We start from the raw sequence: 21,166 nt of genomic DNA, 5'->3' as shown, positions 1-21,166 counted from the left end.
GCGTGGCTTGTTTCCAGCCAGTTTTTCTTAAATTGCCCCATTATTTATTTATTTATTTATTTATTTTTGCCTCTGGACTGTTATCTTAATTTTGTAAATCTTACTTTTACTTTTACTCCGTGGCTGGCTGGTGGCTGGCCTCTGATGTCCTCCTCTCCTTGTTCTCTTTCTTCTTCCCGCCCCCCCCCCCCCGCAGGTTTCTCCTTCTATTGATCCTCTCTGTCTTCCAGCCCCACTTACCCTTTCTCCTGCCTTGCTACTGTTCAGCTCTTTATTAGCCCATCAGGTGTTTTAGACAGGCAAAGAATCACAGCTTCACAGAGTTAGACAAATGAAACATAAAGGAAAGCAACACATCATACATCATTACACAAATGTTCCAGAGCATAAACAAATGTAGCACACCTTAAGATAATACCCTACCACAGGCATATCTGGGCTTCCCAAGACAGAAGCAGCTTCCACACTACTGATTCTTCTTTCAGCAGCAAACCTCTGCTAATCGTGTGCCCCCTTTCCCACCTATTGCCCTTCCCATCTCGCCTTGCTTCTGAGATGTTTTCCTCTGTTCATCGTCTCTCCCCTAGGTGCACGCACCAGGATGGAGAACGCGAGCAGAGACAGTGGCCCTGTCAGTCATTTTCTCAGAGTCTGCAAAACTCTGACAAGGTTTCTCAAAAGCTATCCAAAGATGGAGGGCTTGGGAGTGAGCATGGCTCTACAGTCTCCACACACCCCTTCACCTTCACCTCACAGCAAATCCTCTGCTTTTTCTGTTGCTCATACTGAGTTCTGTGAAAGACTGGGAAAATAATTTCTCAACTCAGCAGTTTGAAAACCATGAAGTTAAATGATCATGCAGTTTCAGGCATGTGTTGATAGGCAGCCACGGTGGCATGAGGGCAGGTTCCCTCTCACTGAGTCTCTAACCATCACAAGGAGCACGTCGTAAGCCTGGCTCACCTTCTGTCCTAGGACTAAGCCCGCTGCCTGTCCAAAGACAGCCAGGGAGACTCGCCTTGGCCACTTAGAGACGTGAGATTGCATTTCGTGCTGCTTTTGTCTTTGCTCTAGAAACGGTCCGGCTCTGTCATGGACCCTAGTAGTCATAACTGGATCCCTGCCTTGACTCCACTTCATCTCTCACCCCAGAGTTTTATGACATGAAGTCATAGCAGTCATTCTGAAAGTGACTTGTCACCAGTTGCCTGATCACAGCACCACCAAGTCCCCATAGGCTTGGTTTCTGGCATCTGAGCCATCCCTGTCTCCATATGTTCACTGTCTCCACCTTTCCCGAGTCCTGGTGTGTGTGCAAGAGCTGCTTCTCCGTCTCAGGGTCTCACCGTGCCTTTAACTTTAATTGATTTACTTTTAACCTGGAATTCAGCTGCGAGCGTGGGTCCATGATCCTCACGAAATCTCAAAGGGGCTAATGGTCCTAAGAGGTAAACTAAATCAATTAAAGTTAAATTTAATGTGGTTAGTAACTGTTTCACTGGACAGGACAGACAGAACCATTTCATTATCACAGAAAGTTCTATTTGTCAGTACTGCAAACGCCTACTTTTTCCCGAACAATTCCAACTGGTACTCGCTTAAAATATTTTAGGCAATTTCAGGGGGCTTGCAACCCATTCCCCCTTGAGATCTGTAACTCAAGTCATTGGTTAGTAATCCCTTTCCAGTCCAGGTAGGGAGCAGGAAGCCACCCTGAACTTGGTAGAGGAAAAGAGGGGCAGACAAACCTCCATTCAGATGTCAGTTACACTTTCCTGGACACAAATTCTTAAGTACAGGAGAGGTCGAAAAGTTTCCTGTGAACTTAGGCAGTCCAGCTTTGTGTTAATTGTCCCACTCTTCCCAGTCTGTTCATTCGCTTTTCTAACATTTACTGGATTTCAGCTTTACACTGACACTCTCCCAGTCAGGAGGACACAGAAGTTAACACATCGTTACACTTGCCAGTGATGATCCACAAAACTTTGCCGCTCTCCAATGCTCAGGCCATAATCCACCTTTCTGCTAAGACAGTTGGATTTATATTTAGATAGCTCAGATTATAATACCCTCACTTTCAAGATAAATTTTAGGGTATTTTGTACTCTTAATCTCCAGACTGTTTTTATTTTATTTATGTTTTAAATAACAAAATAGAAGACTTTACCCATCGCAAAATTTCCAAGGATTACTCAAAGCTACTTCCCCTGTACGACTGTTGGCATGGGCATCCTAGATCCAGTTGGGGTGTGTGTGCGTGTGTGTAGGTGCTCACAAGGCTGGAGATATGGGCTATATAATGTGGGTGTTGGGATTTGAACACAGGTCCACTGCAAAGGTTAAGTATGGACTCTTAAGTCAAATGCTTACTAATTTTTAAACCAAAACTAAGTAAGTGCTATAGCTTGTGATTGGCTGATGTGTCTTTTAATGTATAGGTTTCCTTTTCCTTCTCTTGTCCTTACTGTCCATTAAAGAAATCCAGTTATTTGTCTAGAACTCTTGGGGGGCAGTTTAACACCATGAGAGTCCAGGATTTCACTCTGTGCATGTTTTACTGCTTTTTCATCCTTTGGGTTTTCTCACTTCATAGCACAGGCTGGCTTCAAACTCGTGGATGTCCTCCTGCCTCATCGCCCCAGTCCTGAGGTTACAGGCATGAACAACCACACCTATATCCAGTTTGGTAATGTTTATCTTTACACTTTAAGTCATCAAGCTATTTAAATACATTAATACAAATATCCAATGTTTTGTGTAAGAAACACTCCAAATCACCCTTTTCGTTAGTGTACCTTTCCAGACAAAATATAGTCTTTTATATATTAAGAAAACGAACAAAGAAAAAAAAAATTAACTTTATTTCCTCCAGGTATCCACTAGAGGGCGATATTTCCATTACTATATTTCTCTTAATGAGCATTAAATCCATCAAATGTTTTCGTATTTTCTGACAAGTTGAACCTCTAATTTGACTTCTGATCTCGCCTCTATAAAATGTGACTCTGTTAACTTGATAGCTGCTTGTGCCTTGCATAGTACTTCCTTCCTCGACTCTGTTCCCAATTCTAACCATCAGTAAGCGACGTCTCACATACCCCGGGAAAGGAAAAATTAAGTAAAACCGCCAAGTAAAAAGTCGTTTCATGGGGAAAGGGATCATTAATTTAAGGAAAAGAGACAAACCAGACTGTTCTAGTTCGTATCCAACTCACGGCCCAAGGTCAGAACTGTAAAGCACAGCACAAAGGAGCCATTCAGGAACTGGAGAAGCGGACTTGGTACGAACGTGTGCACAATCCGCGCTTTGATTTTGCAGTTCTCCTGGAGGGGGGCTGAAGCACGTTTGTGCACGTGCGTGTGAATAGTTATGGGGCAGCAGCCGGACGTGAGTGAGCTGGGCGTGGATCTGTGCAATCAGTAGCTCTCTAGCGAACCGCAAAATCAGACACACCAGATGCAGCTCCGCGCTCATGGAAGGCCAGCGATTCCCGTACCTAGGAGGCAAAGTCCTAAGGGGCAGATGACCCGCACATCAGGCCAGCAAGTCCTTAAAAGGGAACACCTGCATCCAGCGGGTTTCAAGCGCCGGTCCTCACTTTTCACTGCGTTCCTCCTCAAGCGCTTCCTCTCACCTCGCACAAAAAGGATCTGCCTGGCAGTACACAGATAATGAGGAAGTCCTGCATTCTTTAGATTTGGACTCCTCCTCCAAGGTAATCCTAGGAAAACAGTGTGAACCCACCGGGGAGTGATACAGGCCTCCAGGTGCCGAGCCATTTTCAGATCCCAGTTTAAGAAATTCTGTTTCCATTGTAGCCTAATGTCAATATAAACAAAACCAGACAGATTTGAAGAGAGGCAGAGGCGTCCCCTCTTCTCTCCAAGCATAAATCGCTTTTCACTTCGGAAAAGAGGAGGAGCTTGGTAGAAAGTCGACAAGAAAAGGGGATCGGGTCTCTTTCCTGTTTTCTTCCCAAGGTTCGGCTGCGTACAGTTTCACAAGGAGTTGCCTGCCTATGTCCCAAGCCTAGAAAGTGGTGGGGGGACAGCGCACAGAGGCTTTTCCTTCTCGCTTGTCGTTTAGTTCTCAGCTCTGGGGCCTGCTTTCTCGGTCTCTGCGCCCCACCTTCTTGCCAGCTCGCTGGTTCCTCCCCCTCCTCTGTGGCAATCCTCTCCTGCACCAGGTCCTCGCTCTCCCAGCAGAGGGGTTTCATCGGAAGCGGAGTGAAATTTGCATAGTTCCCGCCCCTCCCGGAAACCATTGGTGCAACCCTTGCCAGGTTCGGCTGATGATTGGTGAGCCACCCGGGTGTATTTGCATACGGACCGCCCCGAGAACCCATCTGTGTGGGTAGCCCGCGCCGCGAAGAAGTTTGTGGGGCGCTTTCTCACCGGCTGGTCCGGGACGGACCTCGGGCGCCTCGCTGTTCGGTGGCCGCCCAGTTCTCTCGGGGTTCTTTCTCTGTAGTTCCGGACGCTCGGTAAGGGACGCTGAGGGCTGGCGGGGGCAGCGCGGAGGTGGAGCGTGGGGGAGCCCGCTCGCTGACAGCGGCGCGGCTGGACGCGGACGGCGTTGGGCTCCAGCTCGCCAGGAGCTTCGCCTACCTTCCCGGGCCCGTGCGCGGGCGATGCTGCAGCACCGAGGCTCGGCGCGCCGAGGACGGAGGGCGCCTCCCAGAGCCTAGAGCTGGTTCCCGCCCCCCCCCCCCCCGGGGCAAGTGGGCATGGAACAGTGAGAGCCCCTCGCTCAGCGAGGCCGCTCGCGGAGGCTTCCCATGGCCGGGACGTACAGCTCCACGCTGAAGACACTGGAGGACTTGACCTTGGACTCCGGGTATGGGGCCGGCGACTCCTGCCGCTCGCTCAGCCTCTCGTCTTCCAAGTCCAACTCGCAGGCGCTCAACTCTTCGGCGCAGCAGCACCGCGGGGCGGCCTGGTGGTGCTACTCCGGCTCCATGAACAGCCGCCACAACAGCTGGGACACGGTGAACACGGTGCTGCCCGAGGATCCCGAAGTGGCCGACCTCTTCTCGCGCTGCCCGCGGCTCCCGGAGCTGGAGGAGTTCCCCTGGACCGAGGGAGACGTGGCCCGGGTGCTCCGCAAAAGTATCGGCGGCCGGAGGCTGCCCGCCTTCTCCGCCGAGGCGGTGAGGCGCTTGGCCGGGCTGCTCCGCCGGGCGCTCATCCGCGTGGCCCGGGAGGCGCAGCGCCTGAGCGTGCTGCACGCTAAGTGCACCCGCTTCGAGGTGCAGAGCGCTGTGCGCCTGGTGCACAGCTGGGCGCTGGCCGAGAGCTGCGCGCTGGCGGCCGTCAAGGCGTTGTCTCTCTATAGCATGAGCGCTGGCGATGGGTTGCGCCGTGGCAAGTCAGCGCGCTGCGGCCTCACTTTCTCCGTGGGCCGCTTCTTCCGTTGGATGGTAGACACTCGCATCTCCGTGCGCATCCATGAGTACGCGGCCATCTCGCTCACCGCCTGCATGGAGAACCTGGTTGAGGAGATCCGGGCCAGGGTGCTAGCGAGCCAGAGCCCGGATGGCGGAGGGGCAGGAGGCGGAGAGGTGTCTGCCGAGGCCTTGGAAATGGTCATCAATAACGACGCCGAGCTCTGGGGAGTCCTGCAACCCTATGAGCATCTCATCTGCGGCAAGAACGCCAATGGTAAGTGGAGGGGGGGGGGCAGAACCTCGACATGCGGACCGAGTTGGCTACCCCAGGAGTAGTTCTAGGACCAAACTGTGAAGTGTACCAGGTCTCTGAGAGAAATGGAATTCTGGGAGAATTCTTAAGTTGCTCTTCCCAACGGTTGATTTGGGTGTCTAACTTTTGGAGGATAAAGTGATTAGTTGGCTGTTCATTGATTGGATGAGACTGGGTGGCTGAACCAAGCTACTCCTGAACCGTCCTCTAAAGTGAAGTTTGCTGCCCTGCTACGGGTTGCCTTGTTTAGTTGGATCGCTAGGAGTCTGTTTTTTACTGTGTTTTTTTCCTGGTGTTTTCTTCAGCCCAGTAGCAGCCCCCCAAGCTCTCCCAACACCTGAGCCTTTGATAAATGGGATGGGTAGGGGAGGGTGGAGAGCCTAGGATCTGGTGCTGCACCCCGGGTTTCATGATGCTCAAGAGTCAGGCCCCTTCGCAGGGAGTGGAGGGGGAGCTGGCAGTTCTTCATACTATGTGCCCAGGGAAACCAAGGACTCTTGAATCTCCTCACCAGAACGACAGCAACATGCTGGCTTCTGGGGCCCGACTTTCCAACTGTCATTAACCAAGTAAGCATTTGATTAAAACCTCATGTTGCGTTAAATGCACAACCTTTTGGGCTTTCCTGAAAGTAAAGATGACGGGCTCCATAAACCACATTATGGGAATGGAGTGTGGGGGATGGGCAACTGCATGACGTGGAGTCTGGGAAATAAAGCATGGACCAACCTTAGGGTCTAATTGGAAGGGTCACTTGGGTGCAGCTTTCAGTGGCAAATAAGTTGGTAGTGGAAGAGACCAGGTGGGTTCTGTAGACAGATAAAAGTCTAATTTAAATGTGGCTTACCATATTCATAATAGCTAAACTTTAGAATAGCAGTGCTTTGGTCGCTGTTGGTAGCACGTTGTATATGATGACCACTTTTACAGATTAGCCAGCGTGTGTTTGGTACTGTGATACAGTGAACTGTGTTTTTGGGTTTTGTCCCCATTTTCTGCATACAACTCCTAAAATCCCTGGAAATCTCCAAAATGAAGATGTTTTTGTGTATGGTAATGACTAAGAGTTTGCCACCTGTAGGTAGTTTCAAGCTGGGGATTAGTCACCAGAAAGATTACAGCAGGCCTTAAAGGGTTAGTACCTACAGACTCCTGCCCCAGCCTCCCAGGAGGCAGAGACAGAAGGTGAAGTCATCACCAATGGCCAATCATGCATGTAGAGTAAAGTCTTCATAAAAACTCAGAAGGACAAGTTTCCTGGTGCTTCCTGATAGCTGATCACCAGAGCGGCAAGTGAGTCACTTTCCTCCATATCTTGTCCTTTGGATGTCTTCATAACCTTGTAACCTCCTTTATAAACAAGCCAGGAATTTACCAGGGAACTGGTAAATGCCTCCCTAAATTCTGTGAGCCACCCTAGCAAATTAAGTCAGAAGAAGGCATTGTGGAAACCCTCAGTATAGGCAGTGGTCAGAGGCGTGAGTAAAAATGACCTAGGGCCTGGCTGGATGGCATGCCCAGAGAATGAGATCCGGTGTTATCTCCTGATAGTGGCAGGGTTTAATTGAGTTGAACCAGAGGACACCTAGCTGTATGTGCTTTAGATTTGTTTGCTTGTCGGTGGAGGAGGCCCACAGTTTGGGAGATATAGAAAGAACACATGTTCTGTATTGATGGTGAGAAAACAGGGAAAATGGTTTGTTTTTTCAAGAGATAAACACCTTTATTGTTACCCCATTATATGGAGGGGGAGCTAAAGGACTCAACTTTTCAGACCCTTGCTTAGATTACACAGATACTAAGTAACAAAACTGGAATTTAAACCTTGACACTGCTTCATGGCTCTGTTTCATCAGCCTGACTTCAAGGAGACCAACTGACCTGCTAGGCTAGATTTGTAAGACACTGTATTTATTCAGAGTGCTTGTTTTGGTATTCCTTGCTTTGGGTTTCATTTCTGGCACTACCACGGGACATTCTTGGAAGCAAGCATATTTGCCTTTTAATTTCCCTGCTCTTAGGTCAGAGTTGAGGTCAATCCAAGAGTTGATGATGTCACTGCTGATAATCATGCTTCACACTTTAAGTTTGCAGCTTCAGCACTGGGAACACCAGTTCCAAGAGAGGAAGTGGAGGGCAAGGGGAATTTCCATCCAGTTGTCATAGCCCCGGGGAAGAGTTCTGTACGGAGGGAAACCCTCACTATACAGTGGGGCCTGGACCGAACCTGGAGAGTAATGGCTCTCGGAATGAAGCACTTAAACCCTAACCCCATAAGTCAAGTTGGACTAACAGTGGGTACAAAACAAAACCCATGCCTGTCCTCATGCCCAGCCAGAGCCCAGTCTGCTGAAAGTCTCTTTCTGACTGTAAACCAAGACTTAGAAGAGCAGCTGCCTCCTGGAGAACCTGCAAGGGCGAAGTGGTCAGAGAACATAGAAAACGAGTGTTTCATCTAAGGGCTCACAGCCAAGGAGCATGGCTTAGGAAACAAACCCCTTAGGATTTTCTTTACTGGGTGGGCTTTTTGCTTCTGTGATTTGCCCTTCACGTCCCACCTTCAACAGCCCTCCGGCCTTGGTGAGGGAGGGAGACAGGGCAGCTCTTTTCCCTAGGATGCTCAGCCCCATCGTGTCTCCCTCTGAGTTCTCTGGTCTCCAAGGCGCTTGTCCAGGAGAAGCACCTATTGTCTCCCCCTTCATAACATGGATGCCCACTTGTCATACTTAAAAACTAGGGGGGTGGCCTCACCAAATGCTGATTTATTAAATCCCCTTAGACAGGGAAATGAATGTTTACTAGAGAAGCAATGAATTGCATATGTTGGAAAGCTGTCTTCAGAGGGAAGCCGAAACCACTTAGGAAAGAGATGAAGAAACCTTTTTTATATTAGAGTGGCCCCAAAGCCAGCAAGGTTACAGTTTGTACAGCTGAAGACCGAGTGGGGAATGCCTACATATGGGAAGAGAGAGTGCTGCTTGGTATTCTTGCCCTGCTGGTCTTCCCTTTAAATTATATATGTATTGTTGTTGTGCTTGCTAATTACACAGCATGGGTTCATGCATTTGACTCAGCTATATAGAGCTCTTAAACTTTTAACGTCTTCCAACGAGGAATTTAAGAGCCCCAATCCATCTATTCTTGTCCATTACTCAGAATGCCAGATGAATATGGTTTTGCTCAGCCTGAGATGGAGGATAAAAGTTCTGTAGTGTTTATAAAACAGGATCCCAGCTCCGCAGAGCAGCAGGAGTTATGCATTGTTGATCATTTGGTACTGATGTCTTGGATCCCAGGGCGGAGTCATTAAACTCTGAGATCTTCATGACTTCCTTAGGGGAAGCAGAGAAACCTCTTTAATAGGGTGATATTTATAAACAGGGGACTGGCAGAAAACAGAAACATCTCTCTTCCAACGTGTCCCCTCGCTCCTCTCCTCTCTCCCTCAGCAAACTCTGTGTGCAGGGTTGGTACAGCACAGCCTTTCTAGGTTCCTTCCTGGCCATTTTTCTTACTAAGATTTCATGAGTGATCATGGCCTTTGAGAAAATTTGGTTTCTTATTTCAATTAAATGATGGGATAATGGTGAGGACATTCTCATTGCAGAGATGCATGTGAAATGTCTATCTGCTCTGTCACAATGGCAAATGTAAGAGTTTGAAACATATCTCTATGGTGGACCTGGGGCAAAGGTCTCAATAATTCTAGGCCTCTGTTTTGTCGTCTGTGAAATGGAGGATAATAATACCTAGCTCATAAGGGTGGCATGAGGCTAGAAATCAGAAAGGTCTTAGTGTGTAGTAAAGGCTCAACAGATAGTAGCAGTGCGTCCAGCAAATACTTAGTCACCACTGACCGGGCCCCACTGTTAAAACCGCAGAGGATTAAGTGGCGGTGTGGCGATCCTCTTGCAAAGTTTGTAATCCAGTGTAGGGACAAGAAAAAGTAAACAAAGATTTACTCTTAATAACGGTTGATGGCATTTGAGTTTAAATTTCTTTCATTATTTTTATTTATTGTGTTGCAGGAGCATATGTGTACTATGGCACATGGAGATGGAGATGTCAGGGACAACTTGTGGGAGTGGCTTCTCTCCACTGTGTGGGCTCTGGGGATTGAACTCAGGTTGTTAGGCTTGGCAGCAGATGCCTGTTCCTACAGGGCCATTTTGCCTGCCCATCTCTCTCTCTCTCTCTCTCTCTCTCTCTCTCTCTCTCTCTCTCTGTGTGTGTGTGTGTGTGTGTGTGTGTGTGTGTGTGTGTTGATCTTTTTTACACAGGATCTTAGTATGGAGCCCAGGCTGGCCTCTAACCCATGGCTTTTCTGTCTCCACCTCCTAAGTGCCAGGACCACAGATACATGCTGCCATGTCCGGTGGCATTTATTGTTGTTTGTTTAGGATCTGCTAATGGGATAGGTGGGAACAGTCTGAGTGGTCGTCAAGAAAGGCCTCGCTGGCATTTCATTAGTAGTAGCTAATAATTCAAACACGCCTGTCTTAGGAGCTTTTGGCTGCAAATAGTAACGAAGGAGTTTTCTGAATTATCCACTTGTTTACCAGCTGAGGCAAGTGTCAACATCTCATTTGCAGCCAAGAAATAAAGAGGCTGTGTCTAAAGCAGGGATGGAAAGTCTGGCCGAGGCATTCATTTGTCAAAGAGATTGTAGGATGGGTTTCCACTGAGGTAATTAGCCAAAGGAGCAAGGGTTAATTGAGCCGTGAGCTGCTGTTTAATCAGTCTTAACACTTGGGTAGACTGAGGGAGGAGGCACCTCCCTTTCTGACTGTTGTATTAAAGCCAAGGGCACTTGCAGAACAGAAACAAAGCAAGCTTTGGAAATGAGAACTAATTTATCCTTCCCCCACCCCTTGCTTACCTGAGACATGCAGCCCCTGCCTTAGGTAGTATGAGAAACAAGCTGGAATTGTTAGGCCTCCTCTCCAAAGCTTTACCTGACTTCCTCACCCCCAGCTGGGAAAACCTTGAAGTTTCTACAGCAACCAGGGCAAGTTCTTGAATCATTTCCTGCCCTGTCTCCATCAAACTGTGACCGTCCAGACTTCACCCCCTCCCCTGAACCTGCACAATGTCTAACTTTTAGGTATTCTGTGAGTGTGGGGCAGCCAATAGATCTCACCACACAGCTTTTTTCCTTCCAAAATTTGCATTGGAATCCTTGTTACATTTTGAAAGAACCTTTTCCCTTATGAAAGCAGAGAATTTCAAATTCTTAATGAATATGGGGGTGATCATATCACAGGGAGGACGTCTTTCAGTTAGTGAATATCCTAAGTCCTAGCATGTTCCCCAAAGCCATGTGCCATGGGAAGACTGAGATGTGTGATTCAGAGGGCAGGGTGGTTCAGGTAAGAGAGATGCCTTTAGTGAGGGGTACCTCGTGTAGAGGAGTTCTATAGCAGAAATCCAGGAGGCAAGCCAAGAAATCAATGCAGGGATTGAGATGAAAGCTTTTCTGGTCTGTATTCATCCAATTGCTGTGAGTAGGATACTTTCCACAGCGGATTCCTCAGCAGCCCGTGATCCACTACTCTGTGATGGGGGCTGGGCCAAGACTAAGTCCTGTTCCTATAAAGAATCACAGAATCAGAGGTAGCAAGAACAGACCAGTAGTTCACCCTCTTCAAATGTCAGGTTGGGTCAAATGCAAAGCAACACTGTTACTTCTTAGAGATTTGTTTATAAAGGATCTACTGTGTCTAGGCACTTGAAATTCCTCAGTACAGGTAAAGCGTTCCAGGTTCAGAGAATAGACACTGGAGGTGCCATTGATTTGAAGGCACCACTATTCCTACTCTTGAAGGGGCAGGGAGATCGGCTGCCCCAGGGAGTGCCTTGCCAAGTTGCAGCTGCTAGGTGATCGATAAATTCATCTGAATGGGAAAACTGGCCTGTTGCCAGATTGATACTCCTTGGTTAGGAGGGGTGAGCCAGCTTGGGGCAGATGGACATACAAGGGAAGTTGCAAAAGCTACTCCACATTTAAAGTGCTGGCCTTCTGTGGATGCTTAGCTCACTTGCCTAGAATTAGAAGAATCAACCAGTCCCCCCGTCCTTTCTTTCTGCATATGCATGTATTTGTGTGTATATGTGAGTGTGTGTGTGTGTGTGTGTGTGTGTGTGTGTGTGTGTGTAGGTCAGGAGTCAATCCTCAGGTGTCATTCTTCAGATGCTGTCTACCTTGTCTTTTTTGAGACAATCTCTCTGTGGCCTGGCTGGAGCTTGCCAAGTAGACTAGACTGGCTTCGGTGAGCCCCAGTGATCCAGCTTTCTCTGCCTGAGTGAGTCACTCATTGTCCAGGCCCAGAAGAGTGTTTCTGGGAGTACACTGATTTCCTTAGAGTGGACCGCTGTGTCCAACTGCCGAGTACATCTTAGCACTAGGAGTACAGGACAAAACCAGTCAGCACAGCTCCGTGACACGGTGCTCTGGCTTTAAAAGCCCAGCTCGGGTTCCCCAAGTGCTTCGCCTACTAGTGGACCCGTGTCCTTAAAGCATGTCACGTCTCTTTCCTCTGCTACCCCAGTGAGGAACCCATCTTTCTGCTCTGGTTGGCTGTGCCTGATGAACACTCAGTGTCCCAGGGCTGTTAGGGATGCTGAGGGTTTGGTGAGAGAGCACAGCCTGGGGCCAGGCTGCCGAGTATGAGTCCTCCCAACCTCGTTTGTGAACTGTGGGATGCGGGACTAATTCCTTGACTTCTGTGCCTTCGTTTTTTTTTTGTTTGTTTGTTTGTTTGTTTTCTCTGTAACGACATTGGCACTATTCGCTGGGACTGAATCGTGTTTTGTCATGAGCTGTCCTGTGCACTGCATCCATAACACTCTCTTCCCACCAGCCATTGTGACAACCTCATGTCTCCCAACATTTCCAGATGCTCCATGGGGAGCAAATCCACCCTCGACTGGAAAAACACTGCTCTGTAAGGTAGGTCTGGAATAGCAAATTCATAGGATGCTTGCAAATATTTATTAAGCACCTCTATAAGAGACCAGTTTTCCTTCCTTCCTTTCTTTTTTCTTCCTTCTCAAACTTCTGTTGAATGCACCAATTTTCTTCCCCTTTGCTAAAGACTCAAGCTATGCAAATCTCTCATACAGGGATGGAGCATGACCCAGATCCCAGGTGGCAAGTGTTAGTCATACGGCTCCCCTTGATGACTAATATTTGGTTTCTGGAGGTAGGAAGAAGTTACAAAGACTGGGAAAGCATCCTTAGCAGGGAAAGCCCAGTTGTGGATGTTCTGCCCCTAGGACAATGCAGTCTGGCCGTGAGGTTCACTCTCGCCCTGAGTTCATGCCACTTCTGTCAAGATAAAAACAGTAATGCGTATTCAAAGCTCCAGACTCCATGGAGCAGTTTTCTGGTAAATATTGGATCTGGCTTGTTGTATCCAATTCCTGAATCATGGACGTCGAGGTGATTCTTGTTTTGCTCATCTGTGATGTAGGCACATTGACTGAGTGTTTTTATTTGTTTTGAGACTGGTCTTAGTAATCTGGGCTGGCCTATCCCCTACTGCGTAGCTGAGGCTGACCTCAAGACCCTGATCCTCCTCCTCCTACCTCCCTGAGTGCTGGGCCTAGAGGCCTAAAGCACCATGCCCAGCTTTGCCGGTTTTTAAAAATAGCTAAATGGGGTTTCGTCTCTGGCTGTTTGGAGCTGCATATTGAGTTGGAAGGAGATGGTGGAGAAACATAGCCCAAATTAGCCTGAGAAGTGCCCCAGCGGCCTCACTGATCTTCTTTGCTGAGCAGTGACTGTGTGCAAGGCAAACTAGAGGGAGCACAAGAAGCGTTGCTGCAAGGAGCATATGATCTAAGAGGGACAGCGTAATGCCTATGGGTAGCTGCAGAGAAGTTTGTCGTCTTGCTTAAAACAATGATGGTAACAGTGCTGATAGCCCCCATTAATTGCATGATGTCACCCATCTTTGTACTTTTCATGGGCTAATTTCATTCAGCTCCCCCCCCCCACCCCCGCCAGCCTCTTCTGCAGTGGAGGTATAATTTCTAGTCCTTAGATGAAGGTCTTGGGAGTGGGGCTTCTTGTGGGAGACGTAGCCTATGAGCCAATGCAGACTGGACCAAGAAAGAGCAATAATTGCAATAGTGTGGGAAAGACCTAGAAGCTGATGCTTGTATTTAGAACGATAGCAAGTGACCCTGCTTGGCTAGGAGGCTCAGCGGCTAATAAGGAAGAGTAGAGGAGGTAACACGGGAAAAGGGGGAGAATTCCCACATCTTTTATCCAGATGTGAAGAAGGCTGCCAGAGTGCTTGGACGAGAGTTTTCCAAAACTTTATTTTTATAATTCAGAAATGGAGTGTGTCTGCTGCGCTGCTCTTCTTAACCACAGCCCAGACCTCCCATAACCCCTCCTGTTGAGTGAAAGCTTGACCTCAAAAATGCACCCATCCGCTGTTGTAGCAGCGAAAGTAATACAAGACTTTAAAGGAGCAAACTGGAGCTGAGGGGACACAAAACCTTTCGCTCAGCCTCACTTCTCTTGTTGAACTTGGCTTCTGGCTTGATTAGTTCTTCAGGCCAAAGTGATCCCTCCACATCATGAAGCTAGGGAGTGGTAAGCTTGTTAAAGGAGACTATTGAGTTTGCTCTTGCAGAATTCACCACCGTGGAAGTGGAGAAGCATAAGACGAGAGCTAAAACGGGTCCTAGACGCCTTTATGGGCTTTAAGTCTAACTTGATGCGCTCAACGTCCAGTGCAGACCTCACTAGCTGGCAGCTCAGTTTTGATGTGCAGTTCCTTTCTAGTTCTTGTTGAAGTCTTTCTGGAATGTTGATAAAGATTTTGTGTTTAATGCTTGATATTATAAAAACACTTTATAACTCATCTTCATCTGGGTGGGACTCCCTTGAGTTTGGTTGAGCCCTGACAGCAAAACGTGGAACTCATACTGGCTTGGCTAACACCTTAGGCCTGTGTCCTTTTCCTGACCCAAGTGTGATGAAAGAATTTTCTTGTCACTTGAAAAGGCCAGATTTCATGAGGATGTGGCAGAAATACATATAGACTTATTTGTAGTTAATCATTTGAAGGTCTTCCTTTCTAAAGGTGAGCTAAGAGTTTCATGGGGCAAAATTTAAATAAGGAAACTGAATTTGGAAGTCCTGGCAATAGAAACCTGAGTCCAGGGAGAAATGAAACTGAACCTCTAAGAGGGGGAGGCAGGAAAACTGTCCCAACAAAAACTGTCGTTGAAAGCTTGTTTTTCAAGTGCTGGGGATCCAACCCAGGACCTTGTGCACGCTGGGCAAGTCTCTTCAACTGAGATACCTTTAGCCCATTTTATGTAAAACTTTTAGTTTATGCCTTTTAAAGTTTGAGATCAGTATTTTCTCTGGGTGGGCAGTTATAATACAAGTCGATGTTCATATACTAAGCAGACATGCAAACAGATGGCAGTGTCTAGAACAATCCGGCACAGAGAACTATGGACTTGGATCCAGAAAGTTCTGGACAGGAGCTTGCCCTCTCTGTGACTGGAGTGAGTCATCCCGGCTCTTAGGATCTCTGTGGTATGCGAAGGTTGGACTAGAATCTCTGGGGACCCTTCTGTCTCTGGAAATTTTCTGGACCCCACAAGAACTCTGTGAAATCATTCCCCTAGGGTCAATCCTTGTTGGCTGAAGCAGCCTCTGCTCTGAGACCCAGCTGGCTAGTGAGACTGAACACCATCTTTAGCGTTAGCTATCATTGTTGTACTTAGGTTTTGCTTTGCCTTCTCTCGGAAGGATGAGTTCTGTGTACTTCTGGTTGACATAAACTGCCTGACAGCTGTGTCCAGGCCCTGGCAGGCCAGCACTGTGGTGAGGTCCAGCCCTGAGGTGACTTCATACAGCTGGTGTCTGAAGCCTGCCTACCCAGACTAGGATATTTATAGCAGGGGAGAGGCTAGAGAAAAAAATAAATACTCTGCACCCTTCTCTATCCTGCCCTGGACACAGACAGGCACTGTGAGGAATGGAGAAGGCAATGCTGTAGAACCCACCAGGATATTTTTAAATGCTCTTTGTTGGAGTTGGCAGGCTTGGTTTTTCAAGCAGGAGGGAAAATCAGAGTCATTGAGGATGACCAGAGGCCAGAAGTTTTAAAAGAAAGATGCAGAGCTTGGTGTGCGGGCTTTAACGTTTCTGCTCAGTCGTAGGTTTGAGCAGGACTTGGGGAGGTTAGGATGAGAGCTGGGGTTGAGATGGCTTGTGTCCTTCTCTTCCCCGTCCACCCCTCAGATCCTAAGATGAAACCCAGCAAACTGTTCAGGTAAGGCAAGACAGGGCTGCCTCTGAGAACTCGGGGCCTGGTGGTTTCTTCTTCATCTAGGAGTTGGGAGATCAAGTTATACACGGAGACAAAATTGGAAAGCAAATTGCTCCCAGCTGTTCTTTTGGACATAATCCTCCCAGGGCAGGCTAGATAAGCCAGAACTGTGCTGGGATTCAGTGAAGCCATGTAGGACAAGGCCCCAGGGGTAGAACTGTCTCTAAAACTCACCAGAGGGACCCTGACCACTGGGCCTTTGTAGAGTCTCATAGATGATGTCTTCTGCTTAGCTAGTCTCTGAGGAGAAAGTGGTTAAGTAGGAGGGACTCTGGGTTAGGAGCTGGGAGGAAAGTTCAGTTTGGGGGACATCATTTGTTCAGCAAATATTTATTGAGGACTTTTTGTGTACTGGACAGTGTTCAGGGAGCAGATCAAATAAAGTCCTGAAAGGGAGGTACTGCCCCTGCTGAAGTAAGGGCAGTGGAGAAGCCACAGCGGGGTCCTCATGGCCAGAGAAAGCAGTTCCCAGGAGAGGGAATAGCAAGTGTCCCTGGTTTCTTTGGAGAGCACAGAGGAGATCATTGTGGTTAGGTTCATCATGGAACAGGAGGTGCAGAAGAGGAAATAACACACAGTACTGTTGCATAATAGTGCCTTGGCGTTAAGCTGAGTGTGCTATGGTGAACCTGAGCAGATTGGCACAGTTTGATTTGCATTTTGATAAGGTTATTCCTTGAGTTCTGTTGGAAATGGACTTTAGTGTCAAGTATAGAAACAAAGTGACCAGGTAAGAGGGTTTTACAACTATTGAAGTAAAAGAGGATGGAACTTGGGCCTGGTGAAGGTGGACCAGGTGAAGGTGGACCAGATGAGGCTGGAACTTGGACTGGGTGAAGGTGGAATTTGCACCAGGTGGTCATAGATGTGTTTCAAAGTCAGAGCCAATGGTATTTGCATAAGTCTGATATGCAAGTTATGAGAGAAAAACTGAATGTGACAGTAAGGTTTATGGGCCAAGCATTTACTAAAGTATTGAAGAAGCAGAATTAAGTTAGAGACTCAAGTATAGATTTGGTGTCCCAAACTTAACCTACAGCGATGGCAAGTAGGAGGCAGGGTAGGAGACAAGGCCACTTCAGACTTTACTTGTGTGATAGACTGAGGTACTGTACTCCACTGTTCTTCCAGAGGCATAGCCCAACAAGACTGGCCAGAGACTGGGGCAGAATAGGATTAATTTCCAGTTTTAACACCGTCAGTTGATGGGCTGGAGAAGCTCTGATGTAGGTGGCCAGCAGCCTTCATGAAGGTTCTCAACTCTTCTGTTTCAAACCATTAATATGTGGTCTGTTTAATCAGGTCCACTTGTGTTGTGGGCCACTTGTAACTTACATACACATCTTCCACTTCCAGGGAAACCAGACCCCATATTCAGGCAGCTTTGGGTTCTTGCAAATCAGTCATGAGTGAGTCAGGAATTGATACAGAAAGAGTATTCTCAGGACACTGGGTGTGTCCAAGGGTCTGCTCCTCAGAAGGGGTAGCAGGTATGTAGCTGTGGATGAAATCTTATGGTTGCCACTGCCTGACCACCTGGTGTCTGGAATGTTCTCTGCTGTCACAAATGAGGATGTCACAATTCTAATTAAGTTGCTGTTGCACTAATTCTCAGACAGAGATTCATGTTAGCATCTCTTGGAGAGCTTAAAAATAAATGTGTATGTGTGACTAATGTAAGAACCTTCCTTCAGAAACTCTGAAGGAAATGGTGTGGAAAAGGGCCCTGGTGGTGTGGGCAGGGCTCTCGGGAACGTCTGGTACAGCACAAGGACTCAGACATTAGCTGTTATTAGTGGGCAAAGCATCATTGTTCTGGATGCTTGTTTCTGCCCCTCCCAGGCTGATGGCTTTCCTTCACTTCTTAGCTATGCTGCTTGGCTGGCTCCTCATCTGCAGAGCTCCCCAGAGTGCTCCAGGAGAAGCCTGGAGTGCCGGCCTTACCTGGGAGGGGCAAAGTTAGACCTGGAGTGGCCATCCTGCCACGTGGACGTGATGTTTAATCCATTGGCAAGGCTCTGTTAATTACATCTCTAGGAGGAAGAAACTATAAAGAGGTTAAGTAGCCAGTTCAGGTCTCACAGGTCCGACCCAGGCAGCCTTCCTCCAGACGCTCCAGTTCCCAGTGGCCACACGTGCATCCTCCTTGGCCAGAGGAGCCAACAGACTGTAGTCTCAACTCAGATCTCCAGCACATAAACTGTTGAGTGCTGAGCCTTACCGTGTGCCAGGGCTGTGTACTTCATGTGTACTGTGTCTCATGGTTCCTGCCAGTGTATGTAGTCTTCTCTCATTGTCTGTAGTCTTGCTGAAGGGGTGGAAGCTCAAGAGAAATCCACTAGATATCATTGATAAAAACGGAATGGCTTCTCTGGAGCCTTCCTCCACCTGGCCGCCTCCCTTTTCCTGTCCTCAGAGGTGCCTGAGTAGTGGGAAGCATGAGGGATCTTCTTAGCAAAGAAATGATGGGGTTGATAGAGGGTGAGAGAGAAGCTGCAGCAAGGCTTAAGCACCCCTTCTGCCTAGAACAGGGAGCCATTTAAGTCCCTTAAAATACCCTCCCTTGGCAGGGTGCTGGCCTGCTGCGCGGGCTGTGCTGGAGGCATCCTCTGCCTATTTAAAGCCAGACCCTTCTCGCGGGTGCAGTGAGTGAAATAACCTCTGAGAGACTGCGTGGGTCCGTTGCTTAAAATAGTTCGGGAGGAAGAATGTTTGGAAGCTTCTGGCTCCTTGAGTCCATTTCCTCTGGATTTATGTCACCTCAGAGAGCGCCTGGCCTCCTCCTGTTTACTCTTCTAGCTCTTCCCTTTCTACAGTACTTGCGTCCTTTGTCATCCTAAGCCAAAGGCCTTTGTCCTCACAAAAAGTGGCAGCCTCTCCTAAGTAACTAAGTTGGGACCTTTTGTGCATTTAATTTTTTTCTCTTATGGGGTTTGGGTGGTGAGAGGCCATTTGTTTAGGAATTGGCCATTTCTCCCCTCCGGCTGCAGCGTTTCCAAGACCAGAGCTCGGGAGTGAGTTTTGTTTTTCTTTATTCACACATACAAGGGCTGCCTCAGGGAAGCCATGGGTTTCTCACAACCTTCCTCTTGTGGTGCCTAGGAATGCGGATGAAAAGCTTTAGAACCACTCTTCAATGATGTGGTCATAGCCACATGTGGCTCATTCCATTTAAACACAGTAAAAATCTGACACCCTTAAACATCTCCACACAAGTCTACTTTCCCAGCACGCATGCCCGGTGACTGCCATACTGAACAAGGCAGATATAGAACACATCTATCATCACAGACAAGTCTATGAGCCATTAGAGTGTAGGTCACCAGCTGGTCACTCGGGCCAGCTCTCTAAGACTTCATGGGTCTATGCATATAACTATTCCCCAGCTTCTCAGAAGCCCTCTGTTTGCAGAAGTAGGAAGATTCATGGAGGGAGAGATTAAGGTCATTGATTTTGTGTGTGTGTGTGTGTGTGTGTGGCTCTAACCTTTGAACCCCTCACAGGAGGTCAATGTTTTATGGTTTCGAAACTGTGTGGCCTAGGGCAAGTCACTTAACTTCTCTGAAAAAGTTCCCTTGTCAGTGAAATGGATACCTCATGGGGCTTTCACTGGGGTTAAGTAAAATGGCAACATGTGCATAAAACAATGCTTGCTACACAGTGACCACAAAGTTGGTTACACCTTCCCTGATTGGAGCCCCAGTGTCTTGTGGAGTACTTGTTGTAGCAAAGGCAGAAACTCCAAGGGGTGGAATTGCTACTGTTGCTACTTGTTGCTGGGACTCGCATCCTCAAGCTTAGGAGTTGCTTCTTCTAGGCTCTGGGCTCTCTTTCCCGGTTCATTGAATGACCCCTGATCACATCAGAAGGGATCTGTTCTCCAGGGCTAGGAACTCCTCTGATCTTCCTTCCTTGCTCTGGGTGGGCTCCTTTTGAGGGCCTTTTGTCCAAAAGCTCTCTGTACTACTTGGGGTGTTAGCACCAAGACTGTGGGTGACCACCAGAAACTTTTGAATCTGTTCCAGAATTTTAGGCTTTGAGTATCTTGTGTGCCCTGTGGGTCTGCTCCAACCTGTGCTGCAAGAGCTGAGATCTCGCTGGGATCTTACAGAGGGCACTTTGGAAGGAGCATCTTTGGGACCAGGAGAGGCCTCTCTTGAGCTGTAGAGAGAGCAGAGGCGGAGGAGATCTGTTCACACTTGCGGCCTGGGTCAACCCGGGCACCATCCTTTCATTTGTCTAGATTACCTGGCTAACGATTTAACCTTTCTGTACTTCAGTTCTCCCGTCTGTGAAAAGGGAATGATGCTAAGAACCTACCTGGTAGTGAGTCTGGGAGGACTCAGTGAGATGGTGCCCAGTGAAGTCTCTAGCCCCAGGCTCACAGCCTCTGATAGGACTGACATGCACAGCTCACAGGAGCGAGCTGCGGTTTCCCTCTTCACCCTTTGTGCTTCCCAGGAATGGTACTGGGGACCCTTGACTCCGCCATGAGCTGTTCGCATTTTCTATGTGATGATTATTGTTTAAGTCAGAGAAAGTGATCAGGAGGGGTGCTAGCACTTAAAGGCGATGTGTAAATTACATGTGTGTGGTGTGAACTCCATGTGGTCTCCTCTCTCTTCTCTCCCTGGATGGCAGAGACAAAAATACACCGCAGTTGTCATTTCAGAAGCTCACAGGTGACCACCAGCCCGCCTCCCTCCTGCTGTCTTGGGCTGTGTAAGCAGCACCGCCCAGTCCTATAGTGTAATCAGAGCTGAGTTCTTGCTGGAGGATTCATTTGTGGTGTGAAGTGTTCATGTGTTTATGCAGTTGCCACTCATTTGCCCACAGCGAGATGTGCCAAACCTGACACTTAAGATGAACTCCAAATAGCTTGGAACTCCGTGCGGGGTGTACAGGAATCTTCACACAGTGTTACAAGGCTCATATCTAAACTGGGGAAATCCAACTGCCATTCCTCCCCCCTCCCCCCTCCTGTGCCTAGAGGGAGGAATCAGTCACAAAGAGAACTTCCAAGAAAAGGAAGGACTCAAGGCCAGGATATTGCGTCACTACGTTGTCATCATTTGGGAAACTTGGGCCCCATGGTAGCCCTAGGC

General features: G+C 48.1%; 1 protein-coding gene across 1 annotated transcript in view; it reads left to right on the top strand.

The window, feature by feature from the left end:
* The first annotated feature begins 4,359 nt into the window (after positions 1-4,359).
* Positions 4,360-21,166, top strand: part of Abtb2 (ankyrin repeat and BTB domain containing 2) — a 155,478-nt gene continuing 138,671 nt past the window's right edge. The window contains exon 1 of the mRNA XM_048443637.3: positions 4,360-5,661. Within this exon, the coding sequence (XP_048299594.1) occupies positions 4,779-5,661 (883 nt within the window). The 5' untranslated portion in view covers positions 4,360-4,778. The remainder of the gene's footprint in view (positions 5,662-21,166) is intronic.

Source organism: Myodes glareolus, chromosome 10, assembly GCF_982192425.1.
Source record: "Myodes glareolus chromosome 10, mMyoGla1.1, whole genome shotgun sequence".
NCBI classification, from domain to species: domain Eukaryota; kingdom Metazoa; phylum Chordata; class Mammalia; order Rodentia; family Cricetidae; genus Myodes; species Myodes glareolus.
Note: the sequence above shows the minus strand (reverse complement) of the source record. Positions and strands in the feature narration are given on the sequence as shown.